The 16,599-nt window shown below is 43.4% G+C and overlaps 3 protein-coding genes across 5 annotated transcripts in view; 1 reads left to right on the forward strand and 2 right to left on the reverse strand.

The window, feature by feature from the left end:
- Positions 1–820: 820 nt before the first annotated feature.
- gart (phosphoribosylglycinamide formyltransferase) lies at positions 821–6,721 on the forward strand. Its single transcript, XM_015023152.1, has 23 exons — positions 821–891; positions 1,053–1,143; positions 1,528–1,596; positions 1,677–1,826; positions 2,018–2,113; positions 2,188–2,362; positions 2,443–2,554; positions 2,645–2,713; positions 2,791–2,916; positions 2,994–3,081; positions 3,209–3,463; positions 3,541–3,772; positions 4,054–4,148; positions 4,218–4,327; positions 4,463–4,661; positions 4,738–4,989; positions 5,068–5,220; positions 5,306–5,509; positions 5,580–5,720; positions 5,785–5,915; positions 5,980–6,121; positions 6,213–6,328; positions 6,403–6,721. Exons 4-23 carry the CDS (start codon positions 1,682–1,684, stop codon positions 6,592–6,594), a joined length of 3,033 nt encoding a protein of 1,010 aa, XP_014878638.1. The 5' UTR covers positions 821–891; positions 1,053–1,143; positions 1,528–1,596; positions 1,677–1,681; the 3' UTR covers positions 6,595–6,721.
- Positions 5,419–8,922, reverse strand: hemk2 (HemK methyltransferase 2, ETF1 glutamine and histone H4 lysine). The gene is made up of 7 exons (XM_015023153.1): positions 8,650–8,922; positions 8,486–8,572; positions 7,397–7,487; positions 7,113–7,196; positions 6,907–7,048; positions 6,710–6,834; positions 5,419–5,506 (listed from the first exon to the last, which is right to left on the reverse strand). Exons 1-6 carry the CDS (start codon positions 8,784–8,786, stop codon positions 6,719–6,721), a joined length of 657 nt encoding a protein of 218 aa, XP_014878639.1. The 5' UTR covers positions 8,787–8,922; the 3' UTR covers positions 5,419–5,506; positions 6,710–6,718.
- A 1,699-nt stretch (positions 8,923–10,621) lies between these two features.
- LOC106940414 (multidrug resistance-associated protein 4-like) overlaps positions 10,622–16,599 on the reverse strand; it is a 35,497-nt gene continuing 29,519 nt past the window's right edge. Inside the window, exons 24-32 of one of the 3 annotated variants that reach the window (XR_001423084.1) lie at positions 16,488–16,588; positions 15,493–15,684; positions 15,125–15,280; positions 13,762–13,851; positions 13,507–13,679; positions 13,300–13,405; positions 12,569–12,703; positions 11,546–12,491; positions 10,622–10,846 (exon numbers count right to left, since the gene is read on the reverse strand). Coding sequence is in view for 2 of the 3 variants with exons in the window: in XM_015023154.1 (XP_014878640.1) it covers positions 12,414–12,491; positions 12,569–12,703; positions 13,300–13,405; positions 13,507–13,679; positions 13,762–13,851; positions 15,125–15,280; positions 15,493–15,684; positions 16,488–16,588 (1,031 nt within the window). In the remaining variant the exon portion in view is untranslated. The other 2 variants (XM_015023154.1, XM_015023155.1) reach the window with 2 other exon arrangements.

Consider the following 16,599-nt stretch of genomic DNA (forward strand, 5'->3'; position numbering starts at 1 on the left):
CGTTATGACAACTTGTCATCTAGATTAATGACAAGTTGTCATAACGAAGATATTTTGTCTAGAATCTAGACAAAATGTCTGTTATGACAACTTGTCATTAATCTAGATGACAAGTTGTCATAACAGACATTTTGAATAACGTCAACTTTGTATTAAAAGTGTCATTATTTACCGAATGACGCTTTATGACAACAGTCATAAATATTCATGAAAACTTATTGATGTTCATGACAGGTGTTATGTCATGTTTATGACAGTGTCATAACAGTCTTATTCAACCCCCTTCAAATAAAGTGTTACCTAAGTATTTAAGTATGAAAATACATAAAATGCAGGTAAATGATTAATGAATGTTAGTTTGTAAAATATTGTTGGATGAAATATCCAGTTCAGTTTGTTTGTCTCTGCAAAAATGTTTAAAAATAAAAGTAAAGTGGAAAAATTGGGATTTTCAGTCAGTGGAGTTTAGCTGGTGCAGTTTTGTTTTTCTGACAAAAATGTAATGTTTAGTTTCTTCTGTATGTTTTGTTCTTAGTATAATTTAAGGTTGATTTTATATTTGGGAAAAGTGCTTTAGAGTTTCAAGAGAAACTTTATCTACTTATATTCATGTAAATGTGTCAAAATTAACCACAAGGCTTCACAAAGTTGTTAAAGAGTTAAATTACTTTAATTTTCTTGTATTATGATAATTTAAGATTAATTATTGCTTCATGAAATGTTAATGGTAATTTATTGCAAATTGTAAAAAAAATAAAAATAAAAAAAATAACTATTTTTTCAGTTTAGCTATCAGCGATAAATTAACTACGTCTCCCGTGATGCTTTGCGCGTTGTCTTCCAAAGGAAGTTGTGGAATCCAAAAAGTTTGCCTCCCATCATTTGGTGAAGGTAAGACTCCACACGTGTCGACGGTGTTTGCTTGTCTTTCGTCTTTATTTTTCTCTTTTTGTGCAAACTTTGCATGTTTTTCTCACCCTGCGTCACTGTGAGTCCACGCAATGCGTGTGTGTGTGTGTTAATGTTGTGTTGCGTGACATTTGTCCCCGCAGCTTCCACGGAGGGTCAGTCCACCCACAGAGGGCAGGGAATGCACATCAGGTGAAACGGGCTGCGACTAATTCCTGGTTCATACTAACAGAGGTTAGTTAATTTTGTGCATGTCGACGTGTTTTTGCTACTAGATTCGCTTTAAAGTCAACAAAGCGTAGAAAAGAAAAGCTTAATTTTGATGTTGGATGTAAATAACGCATCCATTTTTTAATAGCAGCATTTTAACACTGTTCCCAGGCTATTATATGAGCTTTTCTATCAGTTCGTGTGTCTAAAAGCTGCATGTTCAGTGTGCTTTGGGTCACATGAGCCGAGTGACTCGAATCAGAGTTAAAGATGTTCAGCTGAGGTCAAACACTGGACTCTTTGTTGTCCCAGAGATTAGCCTGCTCATCTTTACACAGTTTCTGCAGTAATCTGGGGCTCCAGATCGATGCAAATTGTGCTAAAAGTCTTGTTTGGTTTTTGTTCCAGCTGATCTATTATTTACGATCTAATCGGACCTCCATCCCCTGGAAAAGGTCACGGCTCTTCCTGCTAAAGGTCAGCGCTTGCATAATTACACGGTGGCTTCACGCGTTGAGTGGAAATCCTCCTTTAAATTGAATCTGTTCTGGTTCCAGTCGCGATGGCGGAGCGGGTTCTGGTGGTGGGAGGCGGAGGACGGGAACACGCGCTGGCCTGGAAGCTGGCCCAGTCGCCCCGGGTCCAGCAGGTTCTGGTGGCTCCTGGGAACGCGGGAACCGCCAACTGCGGCAAGATCAGCAACTCTGGTACCTGGGAAGAATCTCCTCTGAGAAACTGACTTTGTTGCTGCTTGAGCTGTTATCTGAAATGACTCGAAGTGTTTTTAGTGGGTCAGACTCCATGCTGCGTTTTTGCTGCAGGGACTTGTTGGAAATCTGTAAAAACAGAAGCGAGTTTCTGTAGCTTTCAGCACCATTGAGGCTTCTTGTTTCTGCAGAGGTGTCGGTCAGCAACCACAGCATCCTGGCTCAGTTCTGTAAGGACCACCACGTCGGTTTGGTCGTAGTCGGACCCGAAGCTCCGCTGGCAGCAGGTGGAGTCGAGATTCCAGTCGTTTTTCTCCCTCGATCAAACCTCAGGCGGTTCTGACCCGTATCGTCTCTGCAGGTATGGTGGACGACCTGAAGGCGGCGGGCGTTCTGTGTTTTGGACCGACGGCTGCGGCGGCTCAGTTGGAGTCCAGTAAGAGTTTCGCTAAGGCCTTCATGGAGCGTCACGGCGTTCCCACGGCTCGCTATGGCTCCTTCAGCGACCCGCAGGACGCCTGCAGCTTCATCCGCAGGTCCGCTCCGAACCTCTGCTCGTCTTCTGAAACCCAAGTTAAAAAGTTTGGTTCTGAATCTGTTTGGACTTTCTTCACAGCGCCGACTTTCCAGCTCTGGTGGTGAAGGCCAGCGGGCTGGCGGCGGGGAAGGGAGTCATCGTCGCCGGGGATCGGGACGAAGCCTGCCGGGCCGTCATGGAGATCATGAAGGCAGGAAAATAAAAATATCCAAAACACTCCACACCGAACTAATGCAACTTTAAAAAGAGTTGGTTTTATAAAAGATCCCTGTTCTTGTAGGACGGAGCCTTTGGGTCGGCAGGAACTACGGTTGTGGTTGAGGAGTTTTTGGAGGGACAGGAAGTGTCTGTGAGTTTAATGTTAAACTTTCTGCTAAATTGCCTTCACGAAACGTTTGAACTTAATTTTGTAAAATTGTCTCTAAGTGTTTGTGCTTCAGCGACGGTACCTGGGTGTCTCTGATGCCGCCGGCTCAGGACCACAAGCGACTCCAGGACGGAGACCTGGGGCCCCTCACCGGCGGGATGGGCGCCTACTGCCCCACCCCACAGGTTGCTAGGAGACAGTTGCTAGGGTGACTTTGATCTGTTATCTTCTCTGGTTTCTAGCTGACGGTTTTGTCTCACAGGTGAGTCAGGAGCTGCTGCAGCAGATCAGAGAGACGATCCTGCAGAAGACTGTGGATGGGATGAGGCAGGAAGGAACTCCTTATATGGGTAAAACTGATTGTAACAGATTTAAAGTTTAGAAATAATCCAGCAGGAATTAGATTATTTTATAGTTTAAATGGAAGCCAAAGGGTGGTGTAGTAAAAGTACATTTTCTCATTTTTTGTATTTCCAGGCGTTCTGTACGCGGGCCTCATGCTGACCAATCAGGGCCCAAAGGTTCTGGAGTTCAACTGTCGCTTTGGGGACCCAGAATGCCAGGTTCTGCTTCCTCTGCTGCAGAGCGACCTCTATGACGTCATCATGAACACTGTAAGCGGGAACCTGGCCTCCAACGCCCCCGTGTGGCAGCAGGGCAGCTCTGCGGTTACCGTGGTGATGGCCAGCACCGGATACCCGGGTTCCTACCAGAAAGGGGTTGAGATCACAGGTCGGCCTGCTGCAGGGTTCTGGTTCTGGACCAGAAGTCGAGGCGTTGGGTGCGTGACGTGGTGTTTTGTGCTGCAGGTCTGACCCAGCTGCAGGACGCCGGGCTGCAGGCGTTCCACGCCGGCACCGCCCTGAAGGACGGCCGCGTGGTGTCGAGCGGCGGCAGAGTGCTGGCCGTGACGGCGGTGAGGCCGAGCCTGGACGCCGCCCTGCAGGCGGCCAATCGGGGCATGGCCGCCGTCGGGTTCCCGGGCGCCGTGTACCGGCGAGACATCGGCCACCGGGCCATCGCTCACCTGAACCAGAACCGGTCTGTTAACTTTCTGCAGCCACTGCAATAAAAGGCTTATGGATAAAGTTGACAATAGTTAAAGTTGTTGGGTATAAATAAGCCAAAAAGACTGAGATGCATTCAGACAAAGATTTGTTCCAGTTTACTGACCTACTTTGTGTTTGTCAGTAATTATTTCCAGTTTTATGCAGTCAGTTTATGTTTGTAGTTAAATATAAAGTAACTTTTATTAGCTGCTCATTCACCTGCTGACATGCAGTCAAGATCTTTAAAGTTTTCAACATTTCTTTTTGTTCCAGGCGTCTGACCTACAAGGACAGTGGAGTGGACATCGCTGCTGGGAACAAGCTGGTGGACATCATCAAGCCTCTGGCCAGAACCACGACCCGACCCGGTAACGCTCCTCTGCTCTTTGGCAACAGGGAGTTTGTGGTTCTGCTCCACTGATGTTTCTTTCTGTCAGGTTGTGATGCAGAGCTGGGAGGTTTTGCTGGACTGTTTGACTTGAAGGCGGCCGGGTTTGTTGACCCAATCCTGGTGTCTGGGACGGACGGCGTTGGAACCAAGCTGAAGGTCAGAGGTCATTTTTAGTGTTTAAAGTCTGTTCTTTGAAACATTCCCTGGACAAATATAGTCTTTATTTTGTGTCACCTGAAGTTTTTCACTAAAAAGTAGTAAATGATTTTTGTTGACCGGTTCTGTTCCCAGGTCGCCCAGGCTTGTGGCCGTCATGGCGGTCTGGGTCAGGACCTGGTCGCCATGTGTGTGAACGACGTTTTGGCTCACGGCGCCGAGCCGCTCTTCTTCCTGGACTATTTCTCCTGTGGCAGTCTGGACCTGCAGGTGGCCTCCTCCGTCGTCGGCGGCGTCGCTAAGGCGTGTGAGGCGGCCGGCTGCGCCCTGCTGGGTAAAAACCAACCCGAACCGACGCAGCCGGTCTGAAACCCAAACGGACTTCATGATGTTTCTGAACCATCCGACAGGCGGTGAAACGGCGGAGATGCCTGGTGTTTACGCTGCAGGAGAGTACGACCTGGCCGGGTTCTGCGTCGGCGCAGTGGAGCGGGGTGCCTTGTTGCCACGGTTACAGGACATCTCGGCGGGAGACGTGCTCATCGGAGTGGCTTCCTCTGGGATTCACAGCAACGGCTTCAGTCTGGTCCGTAAAGTTCTGGAGAGAAGCAAACTGAGCTTCAGCTCTGCTGCTCCGTTTGGGAACCAGGACCAGACTGTCGGTCAGTTTCTAATAAACTTTGGTCCAAATGTTGTAAGACTTAAAAAACCTTGATTAATTATTTTTAATTCCTGTTTAGGTGACGTGTTGCTGACTCCTACTAGGATCTACAGCCGCCTGCTGTTGCCCGTCCTGCGCAGCGGGGCGGTTAAAGCCTACGCTCACATCACCGGTGGGGGGCTTCTGGAGAACCTGCCCCGGGTTCTGCCCCAGGGTCTGGCAGCAGAGCTGGGTGAGAGGAAAGCAGACAGACTCTGATCTTCATTCAGTAAAGTTTAATGGAAGGAAGAAACACTGATGGTGGTGGTCTGTTGCAGATGCGTCCCAGTGGAGGATTCCAGCTGTTTTCTCTTGGCTCTATGAGGAAGGACGACTGAGTGAGGAGGAGATGAGCAGAACCTTTAACTGTGGGCTCGGTGCGGTTCTGGTGGTCGGTCCGGCTGATGCTCAGAAGGTTCTGTCTCAGCTGCAGGTCCATGATGAGGCCTGGGTGGTGGGCCGTCTGGTTCCTAAGCAACCTGGTGAGAAAAGAACAGTTAAAGCAAATGTAGATGTAAATATATTCAGCTCATCTTTTTATTTTTTTTCCAGATGTTTCCTCTGTGGTGGTTTGCAACCTGAAGCAGAGCTTGATGAATGCTGGGACTGTGGAAGTGAAGGATGCTGGTTGCCATGGAAATGGCGCGACAACACAGAAGAAGACCAGAGTAGCGGTTCTCATCTCTGGTACAGGTGTGTTGACGTCACTAGATGTTTGGTGGTGATGCTCTTGGTGAACATCTCAGGTTGTGTTCAGGTACCAACCTGCAGGCCCTGATGGTTCAGGCTAAAGCTCCATGCAGCTCAGCAGAGATCGTGTTGGTGATTTCCAACAGACCTGGAGTTCAGGGTCTGAAGAGAGCAGCGCTGGCTGGGATCCAGACCAGGGTAGGTTTGGATTTATCAGACTGAATGTGAAGGTTTACTGACTGGTTTGTTTTTATCCCAACAGGTTGTGGATCACAAGCTGTATGGCAGCAGAGCTGAGTTTGACGCCACCATCGACTCGGTGCTGGAGGAGTTTGGAGTGGAACTGGTCTGCCTTGCTGGTTTCATGAGGATCCTTACTGGGAACTTTGTCAAGAAATGGAATGGTATGAAAGTCTTTATTTGTAAAGTTTCTTTAAAAATAAAATGTCTGTGGTTTTCATTTGGACCCCAGATAACTTTAACATTTTACTCCAGGGAGGCTCCTCAACATCCATCCCTCTCTGCTGCCATCATTCAAGGGGGTCAATGCCCAGAAACAGGCTCTTCAGGCTGGAGTGCAAATAACTGGGTGTACTGTCCACTTTGTAGCAGTAAGTGTTGCACTGAAAGATGAAAATACATTTAATAACCTGCATCCACACAACACAAGCTCTGCTGTTTGCAGGAAGAGGTGGATGCAGGCGCCATCGTGGTCCAGGAAGCGGTACCGGTGTTGGTTGGAGACACAGAGGAGAGTCTGTCTGCCAGAATCAGAGAGGCTGAGCACCAAGCGTTCCCTAAAGCTCTGGAGCTGGTGGCCAGTGGAGCGGTCAAACTGGGACCAGATGGACATGTAGTCTGGAAGCAACAGAGTTAAAGTGTCTCCACTAATGCATGTCTGACAAATGATCAGAAACCAGTTTACATTAAAGTCAATCACTGACTGTAGCAATAACGTAGATTCTGCACGACATTACAATAAATGTTCTTACCTTTCACTGTCACCTCTTCTGGTTTCTATGGAAACGCAGGACAGACAGCCTCTCGTTCCCAGCTCGGGTTGACAAGCAGGTCTGTCCTTCCAGCCCAAACTGCCTCATTAACCTGATGATCTCCTCTGTGGGGAAACAAAACCTTCAGTTTCTCATTATTATAACTTAGATTTTGCATCATAAACATTCCTACTAACCTGGCTTGTTCTCGGCGATGGTGACGAGGTAAAACAGGCCCCTACTGGACAGCAGCTGAGCAACCAGAGGGAGGAACCTGTCAGTAACCTGTCTGCCTCGCTCTCCTCCGGCCCAGGCCGCCTCTACGCCTCTGCTGCCCACCTGGACATTTAAACAAGTCATTAGATCATAATCCAAATATTAATCTAGCTAGCTAGCTACAGACCTCTTCTGATGGCGTCACCACATAGGGAGGATTGAAGAGGAGGACGTCCACCTTCCCACAAAGCCTTGGCAAAAGGCTCTGTACCTGGAAAACAATACATCATTTAATACAAGGCGTTGCTAGATTTCCATACTTCAAAATTAATAAAGTTGAATGAAATTTCTTTGAACTTCAGCTTACAGTAACATGGTGTGAGTCTTTAATGCTTTGTTAAAGTCACTAACAGTTTCATTCAGCAACACATAACTTTTGCTCCTATTTAGACGTTTGTCAGTGATCGGTACCAGGTCTGTGATGACGGGCTGCAGGGCGACCCGGTTACAGCAGGCGGTTCTGGCTGTGCACTGAGCTGCAGCTGGATTCACATCAGTGCAGCTGCAAGTCAAAAACAAGTTCAGAAACATTTCTGATGGGCTCCTGCTTTACGTGAGTCTTTTCTGACTTCACACTGATGATGATCGTGTCTCAGGAGGGAGGAGTTTGTCTGGTAACCAGTGAGTGGGAACCTCATGTTTTGTGTCAGTTGTTGCCTCCTTGCCAACCAATTTATAGCTACTACTGTCAGTCTGAGGGAAGCTGAGGCTACAAAAGGCTGGACCACCTGGTCAGCATGCAGCGAGGTCACATGACACCTGGAGTCTTACTGTGTGATAAATTAGCTAAATATGATTTTCATTAATGTAAAAGGAGGCCTCTGTTATGTTACTGTGATGACACTAAAGTTTGATATAATTATGGAAACATGTCCAAGCTCTCTAATGCATCCTGGTACAGTGCTCCAATTCAAATTACACAGAGAATCAGTTGAATAATTTATGGTGCAAATGTTGTGATGTCGCTACATATATTAACATTTAGAAACTGTATTCATATTATTATGATCTTTCGTATTTGGCCAAATACACCAGTCATTATTCTGACCAACTACAAACCTACTTTTCCTTTTATATTTCTAAATTTTTGCTTATTTTTTAGTCTTGATTATTTCGAATTACAATCAGTGACATTTGATTTTAAGATTTGCATGTTTGGGGAAAATTGAGGATTACATGGATTAAGGTTGTAGATGCAGACTAAAAGAATGCTGATATTGCATTTTAGGAAATACAATGTTTATTATTTTGTTACCAAAAAAAAAAAAAAAAGGAATTGTTTGACAAATATACACATTACACATATGAATCAGCCCCTATGAAGGATTCGTGTGTTTTTAGATCCTTACTTTACGTTTCCACACGAGTTCAAAGCTTCAAACATGGCTTTAGAACCTCACTTCCCTTATTTTAAATTACCAGACGTCTCTTTTCGCTGATTTATGGCATAAATCTTTTTATTATCGTGTCTGAAGTGAATGCAGTGTCAGAGCGACTCACAGGTAGAGAGCTGAAGGTCCGACCACCGACGCCAGAAAAGCAGAAACCGCTCCGGAGCCGCTGCCCACCTCCACGCACACGCAGGGGCTGCAAACAGCGTGAACGGCCCACAGTTACACGGTGAAAACAAACATCGTCCACAGGGAGGAAAGGTGCAGCCCTGCCTCATCTGCTGCAACGTCTCCGCGTCTTTCTCCAGCGCGTCCATCAGCAGGAACGAGTCCTCCGCCGGCTCGTAAACGTCCTGGAAGCTTCCGCGTCCGGCGTGGGAGTAAACCGGCGTGGGGTAGCTGCTGCTCATGTCAGCTACATAATGTAAAGACAAACCTTAACAACATAAAACGACTTCTTAACTTCAAACGCGTTCGGCTGTTTTCTGCCAAACAAAAACCATGTGTTGGTGTGGAGAGTTTCGTTTGTGTCCAGCGCCACCTGCCGTCCAGGAGGAGAAATTACAAGAGCTGCCGCCTTTCCAAAACTGTTACCGTCATGTGAAAACTGGCTAGTGTTCATGTTAGAATAATCGTTAACCATTCTGTAAGAAACTGGTTTGAAGTGGCGTCTTAGCAGTTCTGCATAATTTGAGTTTGAATAAACACATAGAAATCTAAAACCTTTTTTTAAAACCATCATTACAATGTGTAGTTTCGCATTTTGTTGCTCTACATTCCTTCAAATTAATATAATTTGTTCAATTTTGATATACTTTATTCAATTCAAAGTTACATTATTTCAACGTTCCTCAAAGACTTGGATATAAATGTAGGCATTTCTCCTGCAGCAGTCTGTATAACTGCACGTTTGAATGAGCCACTGACTGAAGAAACCACTTTTACAAGTTTCATTAAGAGCAGTGTCAAGATTGAAAATATGTCTGGATTTGATGCAACATTCTTCTTTGTATCATCACATCCTGAGGTTGTTGAGCCTCTTCTTGTCCCTGGATGAGACACAGCGGCCCAAAGACATGACACTCTAAATATCAGCCTTATTCTAGAACTGCAGTACTTTAGCTTTCTATAAAGAAAAAATCCAAACAAAGTGAAACCAACAGCTTTGATTATATAAATCAATCAAATGTAAATGATCAGCTTTAGCTCTTCATAAGGATCAACATGGGTCACTCTCTCCAGATAAGCGCTAATTAAATGAAGTGACCGAGCTAACAGGTGTTGATGCGTACATTGTTTATTCTCAATAGTTTATCTGAAAACAATTCCAACACAGCATCAGAACTTCTTACCTTTTTTAACATAAATAACACCTGGTTAGGGTCATAACTATAATATAATACCTGCATTTCAAACCATATCAGAAAAGGAAAACAACCTTTTAATGGAAGTAACAATAGAGACCTACATACACTTTTTAATATAAACAAGTTGTATGGCAGTCTACTTTATAGGTGGTAACAACAAATAAATCATATAACGTTGAATAAAAGACACCGAGTGATATTTTTAGAGTTTAGAGACAATAACTTCATCTCCTCCTGTTGTTGGATGCAGTAACTGCTGAAATAAAAGAATCCTGCGATACGTAGCAAACCGGCACCCCGTGTGTCTCCTGGACAAACGTGGTGGAAGAAACAGACTGGAGATCTTTGATAGAGGATCTGACACGTTGCCTTTACTGCAAACTCGTTTTTGTTTGTCGTTCATCCAAGGGTTTTGAATAAATGTCCTTTATGTGGTTTGTCTGAAAATTTCACATATTTTTATTTATTGATTTAAAACTTTAAGTGAAAATGTTGAAGAAACATAGCTATACTGTCTTTGGTTCCTTTAGAAAAACACTGATTTCCATTTGTTTAGTTGTTTTTTTAATTATCTACCATATTGGTTGTTGATCATGTCACTGGTGTAATGGGAGAAATTTTTCAGTTTTGCAAAAACACAAGTTTTTTTTTTTTTTTTTACAATTGCTGTGTTTCTATTAGGAATACTTTATTATTATTATTATTATTATTATTATTATTATTATTATAAGGAACATCATCTTGGTTTTTTTGTTTCAAATGTTCCCGTTTAGCAGATTCATCTCCTCACCTCAGTCCACAGTTTCTCTCTAAGGTCAAATTTCACAGCAACTCTTCACAAATTAATTCAGCTACCAAACAAAAACACTAAACATCAAAGTTTTACAAACTCCAGTTTATGAAAATACATACAAAATTGAACAGTTTACATTCACAGATAACATTTTTCTTTCTTCCTTACAGGGATTAAATTAGCATTTGGAGTGTAAAGACAAAAATACACAGGAAATCTGAGGATGAGCGACTCGTTTCACATGGGAACTGACAACGACAAACACTGAAAAGGCAACAAAGACATTTATACCAGTAATTTCATAATTCTACTGTTAAGATGGCCCTTAGCGGCTGGAGGAAGTAGGAGACTTGAGGCAGAGAAACTGTGCAACCCCACTGGGTGTTTATTCACCAACATTTAACAACAAACAACCCTGCTGACAGTGTCTTAGGGTCTCAGCAGCAACACACCTCAATATGGCCAACATGCAGCCTTTTATAGTTGCAGACTGTTCCAATTCACAAACAGGGTAAAACAAAATACATACACACAAACAAGGTTTGACAAACTAACTAAATCCTCATAATAATATATATTATCAAATTCTAGTCATTCTAAGCATCTCTAAAAGACCTTTTTTATTCATATAAATACAAATCCAACATTAAATATATAAAATGTATAGCTCTACTGCTCCCCCTCTTCCATCTGCTTTGGTCTCTTCCGGAACCTTTAAAAGGTGCTCAGGCCCCTGGGGAATCTTTTAGCCTGAACACCCTGCAGAGGAAGAGAGAGTTAAGCCACACCCATACAAAGCCTTCAAACATTTTAACAATCAATACCTATTTTATTCCTTTGTTGTATTTTAACAGGACATGATCAGTTCCAGCTGAGATGCCACTGGAAACACACAATAAACAAACATTTCAATCTGTTTGTATCTGTTTCATTTCCTTCATCATGCATTTCTTTTATCATTTAACACATTTTAAGTGTTGTGCCGCCAAGTAATGAAGACCTTCATTACATCTACTCTATCTGGTTTTACTTTAAAATGCATGTATTTAGATAAAACTAGACTATAAAGTGAAGACACAGTGTCACAAAAAGTTACTTCAATCAGTGAACGATTGGAGCTAATCTGAGCCGCCGCTGCGCGGCAGCCGGACCCGCCACAGGGTTTCTGTAGAACCGTCATTGCAACTAAAAACTCATCCGTCTTTGGTATATTTACTGTTCTTTTCTCTACACATGCATTTTCATAAAACAGAAAATTTTTAAAAAGTAATTTCTAAAAATGATGTAGTTCCTTTATTTTCATTTGAACTTGATGCATAATTTGGAAAGTTGAGTGGAAGGACAAACTGGCTCCAAAAATATTCAAACCAGATTCAGTTCTGATATAAAAAACATCAAGTGTCAATGAAAAGTTAGATTTCTCACTCTAATATTTTGTGCTCTGTGCAACATTTCTTCATTATTTAATTTGCTATTTATTTATAATTACTAATCACACTTTCTGAACCGTTTCTAATGTTTGCCACCGTTTATTTACATGTTTCGCTGAGGTAGTCGACCTTTTGTTTTCATCAGTCTGAGTTTCTTCATTATTTATTAAACTAGAGGAGCTACTGGTGTATTTAAATGAGCTGCACTGGTGCAGAGCTATCGGATACATTTATAATTCTGAACATTTATGCCTGTGTTTAAAAGACTTCAAACATTTCAAATGAATCCAGACGGTCTAGACTAAACATCAGATCATCGGTGCATCATGAGGTCAAACTGTCTAATGTTGAGCTGTTCCTATGTTAAAAATATAAATATGACATTCATGTCTGTAAAAACTCTGTGCGTTTTGATTTTCTCCTTTAAGACACACCTGAACGTCCACATCACATTTCATTTGGTTCTGGAATGTTCTGCTCCGTTCTCGGGTCCTGGGAGTCGTTGGGTTGGGTTCGGTGTGCAGCCTATGGAAACATTGGTTCTGTTAACTGGGATGAAGAAGATTTACTCAGAGGTAAAAGTAAAAACATGTCTTCCTCACCTGTCTGGCTGATTCCAGCAGAGCGGCCGCCTCAGCCTCGCCCGTCTGCTGGACCAGCTTGTACAGGGCGCCATCTTGGTTCTGCAGCAGAGCGAAGGGTCGGTCTAATTCCTGGATGCTGCCACCGTCAAGAACCTTCAGGCACAATACAAGTCAAAGTTATTTGTAAAGCAGATTTCAGCAACAAGGCAGTGAAAGTGATTGACCTCAGAAAACAAAACAAATCAACAAATGAAACTTCACGTTTTGTCGCCATCATTAAGCAAATAAACATCAAGTATGTGGGTCAATGTTCCACCGAGCCAAAAGCAGATCCAAACTGTGCTTCTTCATCTAGACTTAAAGGAACTCTGTCTTTCTACAAGTTTGTTCCAGATCTGTGGTGCCTAGAAGCTGAATGCTGCTTCTACAACAGCAGATCTTTAAACTGTTCAGTGATTTATAAACTAACAACATATTTTAAAGTCCATTCCCTCAGTGGAAGGACTATAGAACTGGGTGATCCGCTCTAACTTCCTGGTTTTAGTCAGAACTCCAGCAGCAGCGTCTGGATCAGATTCATCATTTAAGCAGACCTGAATTCACTTCCACCAAACTGAACATCAGGTTCACAGGTCAACCAGAGCAGCCTGTGAACCTTCCCAGATGAACTCGAGCTGGACTCAAGTGGACCAAACGGGCCAGGTGTGAAGAAACAAAGCAGAGAGCGAACAACCAATCAAAAGCCTCACCAGGATGCGGTCGCTGTCTATGATGGTGTTGAGGCGGTGAGCGATGGTGAGAACGGTGCAGAACCTGAACTTCTCCCGGATGGTTTTCTGGATCAGCTCGTCTGTCCTGCAACAACAAAAACATGTTTTATGATCTGACCTAACCTCTGTGTGTGTGTGTGTGTGCGTGCGTGCATGTGTGTGTGTGTGGTTCTCCCCGGGGCGTACTGGGGGTCCACGTTGGCTGTGGCCTCGTCGATGATGAGGATGCGGTTCCTCCTCAGGACGGCCCTGGCCAGACACACCAGCTGCCTCTGACCCACGCTGAAGTTGGAGCCGGACTCGGCCAGAACCGTCTCCAGCTTCCCCGGCAGATCCTCGGCTACGGACTTCAGCTGGACCTGAGGAAACAGGAACGTCGCTGACGGTCGTAATGTGTGTGTGTTACTAAAGAAGACTTGGTGACTGTCTGTGAAGACTCGCCTCCTCCAGAGCTCTCCACAGCTCCTGGTCAGAGTGCTGGCCGAACGGATCCAGGTTCTTCCTCAGCGTGTCGGTAAACAACACCGGGTCCTTTAGGTCGGAGGGAAAACAAACAAAACCAAACCGTTGATGATCCTCTAAAGTCTGAGCTGAAATACCTGAACTCATGTGCAACACAATATCTACTGTAAGTCACCTTGAATTATTATTTTTGGTTTGTTTGTGTCCTTACTTTGCATTTGCCGACTTTATTTAGTTTTAATAAATAAAGTAAATAAATAATGTACTCAGAGGTGGGCAGTAAGAGCAGCACAACTTCTACATATTTGACTCAAGTAAAAGTTAAAAATAGACGTCCAGGAAATTATTTTACAGTAAGAAAGAATTTGGTAAAAAGTCTACTCAAGTACTGAGTAACTCATCAAATTATCAATCACCTCATATTTAAAAAACACATCATCAGACGGACCAAAATATAAACCCAAGTGTAGATCTTAAGGAAAAACATGCTAATTTTTCGTACGAGTAACAACAAATAACTAAATCAGGCAAAGTGATTTAAAAACAATTAGTTTCTTTCCATTTGAACCTCATGAAGCTTTAACACAAACTGAAGGTGTTTCTCTGAGTCTGGTGAATTATTAGGTTAAAAACTGCTGAAGAACAATTAAAAAGTAAAAATACTCCTAAAAGTTAATTTTTTTCTCAATAACTTACTCGAGTAAATGTAACTACAAAACTCTAGCTTACGGTTTGATGCTTTTATTTTGAAGGAAAAACTTCCGGGTTAAGTGTTAACAAAAGGCAGATTAACGACAAAAGACAGAAAAGTAAAATACATCTTGTAACTAGCAGCACTTTATTACAGGCACATGCTACATTCATTAAATAAATATGTAGGAACTTTAAATATTGTGCAACTTAAACTGTGCATTTATGCTAAAATTAAAGTAACATTTATACTGTCACCATTATTTTTAAGTTGCACATGTAACGTTTTTTGGTTTACGTTGTGTTTTTCTGTTTAAACCTGAATGTTCTCCAGTTTCACTAAAGTCAAAGAAAATGGCAAAAAACAGCAACACTGAATTTAAAAAGTCAGATTTTAAATAGACTAAAGCAGCAATGAGAACAATAATTCACAGAGCAGACTGGAGATAACGCTTAGCGGTAAATCTTTGACCGGCTGAACACACGGTGTGTGTGTGTGTGTGTGTGTGTGTGTGTGTGTGTGTGTGTGTGTTGGGGGCGTGACCTGAATGTCCAAAGTCCGACACCAAGCTGCTCCCAATCAAACTTTGATCTCTGGGTTTATCCTGGGTAACAGAACCACTGGACCAGGCCGCGCTCCGTTTCCACTCACCTGAGGAATGATGGACATCTTCTGGCGCAGGTCGTGCAGGCCGAGGTCAGAGGTCAAAACACCGTCGATGTAGATTTTTCCCTGAGGTTCTGCCAGACGGAACAGAGCCGAGATCAGGGAGCTTTTCCCGGCTCCGGTTCTTCCGACGATCCCCAACTGAAACAAAATCATTTGGAAAAACAAACTGGGACTTAAAGTTGATCCCAAAACCAGTGTGAACAGGAAGAAAAGAGTCTTTACAAAATAAAACCTGAAATGTTGGATATGTTTTGTGTTTTTCTGAACGGCTTACAGGTAAAAAAAAAACCATCGACGATTACTAAAAACCGACTGATGTGAAACGTTAGGGAGTTTCTGGAAAATAAAACCTTTTCACTCGGTTTAATTGCAGCGCTGATGTCTTTCAGGACCAGCGGACCGTCTGCGGTGTAGGAGAAGCTGACTGTGTCAAAGGTCACGGCCCCTTCGCTCGGCCAATCGGGAGGAGGACGCTTCTCCGTTTCCCATGGTGCTTCGCTCTCCAGCTCCGTGTACTCCACCACTCGCTCCACCGACGTCATCTGGAAATGTGACAAACGTTCTTAAATCAAAGCGCAGCTGAAAGCAGCGCCGCTCCGTCCAGGAGTTTTATTAGCTAAATGTCAGATTAACTAAGTGAGAAAAGACATTAATTTTCATGCAGGTTTCCGATGTTCACAGTTACATCAGATTTTAATGAATAAAAACAAGTTTGAAGCAGAAGACAAAGCCAAACCTGCATCGACGCAGAGATCGTAAAAATGTGATGTTTTTATGACGGATCACAGAAACTTCACAGAGAATCTCATGGAAAAGCTGAGAGTCACTTTTCTTTATACATGTGATAAATGCAAAACAAGATCCCTTGAAAAAGTTTTCAGATTGTTTCCCACCAGAGTCTAGAAGTGATGGCAGTGGCAGCATCATGCTCTGGGACTAGTTCTTTTTTGTTATTTAGAAACAATTATTCAGGTTTTCCGTTTCCTTTTGAAAACTGAGTCAAATGTCAAACAAAACATGATCTTCAAGATGAGCCAAACGACATCCGATAAAATATGCTGAAGGTTGTCGTTTTAATTTGACACGATCTGGAAAAGATTCAGAGGCTTGGATTTGCTTTGTGTGTCATAAATTTGCAAATATTTATGATCTGCTGTCGCGGCTGCAGCACAGAGGCTCTGCTGCTGAATCCTGAGGCTCTGGGGAGAAACAAGCCTGCAGGTTTAAATAAACTGGTAAACACTGGGATGCAAACTGGGAAGCTTTAACATTTAGTTAATGATATTGATATTTCATTTTGGCCTGATGAAAAGCAGTTTGGATCTTTAAAAAGCTCATTACGCACCATGTTCTCCACCTCTGCACTTTGTCTCACAGTCCACTGAAAGTTTCCCACCAGGGTCACGGCGTAGGTCAGGACCAGCCCCACCTGCCCGGCCTCCAGGCCTGTGAACCAC

Source organism: Poecilia latipinna, unplaced genomic scaffold (assembly GCF_001443285.1).
Source record: "Poecilia latipinna isolate Pla-1442-1.1 unplaced genomic scaffold, P_latipinna-1.0 Scaffold3215, whole genome shotgun sequence".
NCBI lineage: Eukaryota > Metazoa > Chordata > Actinopteri > Cyprinodontiformes > Poeciliidae > Poecilia > Poecilia latipinna.

Excerpts from the sequence above, each read along its gene's own strand:
- gart (XM_015023152.1), top strand. The coding sequence starts at position 1,682 with ATGGCGGAGCGGGTTCTGGTGGTGGGAGGCGGAGGACGGGAACACGCG. Across the intron at positions 4,149-4,217 it reads CAGAACCACGACCCGACCCG|GTTGTGATGCAGAGCTGGGA; the intron begins GTAACGCTCCTC and ends TCTTTCTGTCAG. Across the intron at positions 6,329-6,402 it reads GTACTGTCCACTTTGTAGCA|GAAGAGGTGGATGCAGGCGC; the intron begins GTAAGTGTTGCA and ends TGCTGTTTGCAG.
- hemk2 (XM_015023153.1), bottom strand. The coding sequence starts at position 8,786 with ATGAGCAGCAGCTACCCCACGCCGGTTTACTCCCACGCCGGACGCGGA. Across the intron at positions 7,488-8,485 it reads GGACCTTCAGCTCTCTACCT|CTGCACTGATGTGAATCCAG; the intron begins GTGAGTCGCTCT and ends TTTGACTTGCAG. Across the intron at positions 7,049-7,112 it reads TGGTGACGCCATCAGAAGAG|GTGGGCAGCAGAGGCGTAGA; the intron begins GTCTGTAGCTAG and ends TTAAATGTCCAG.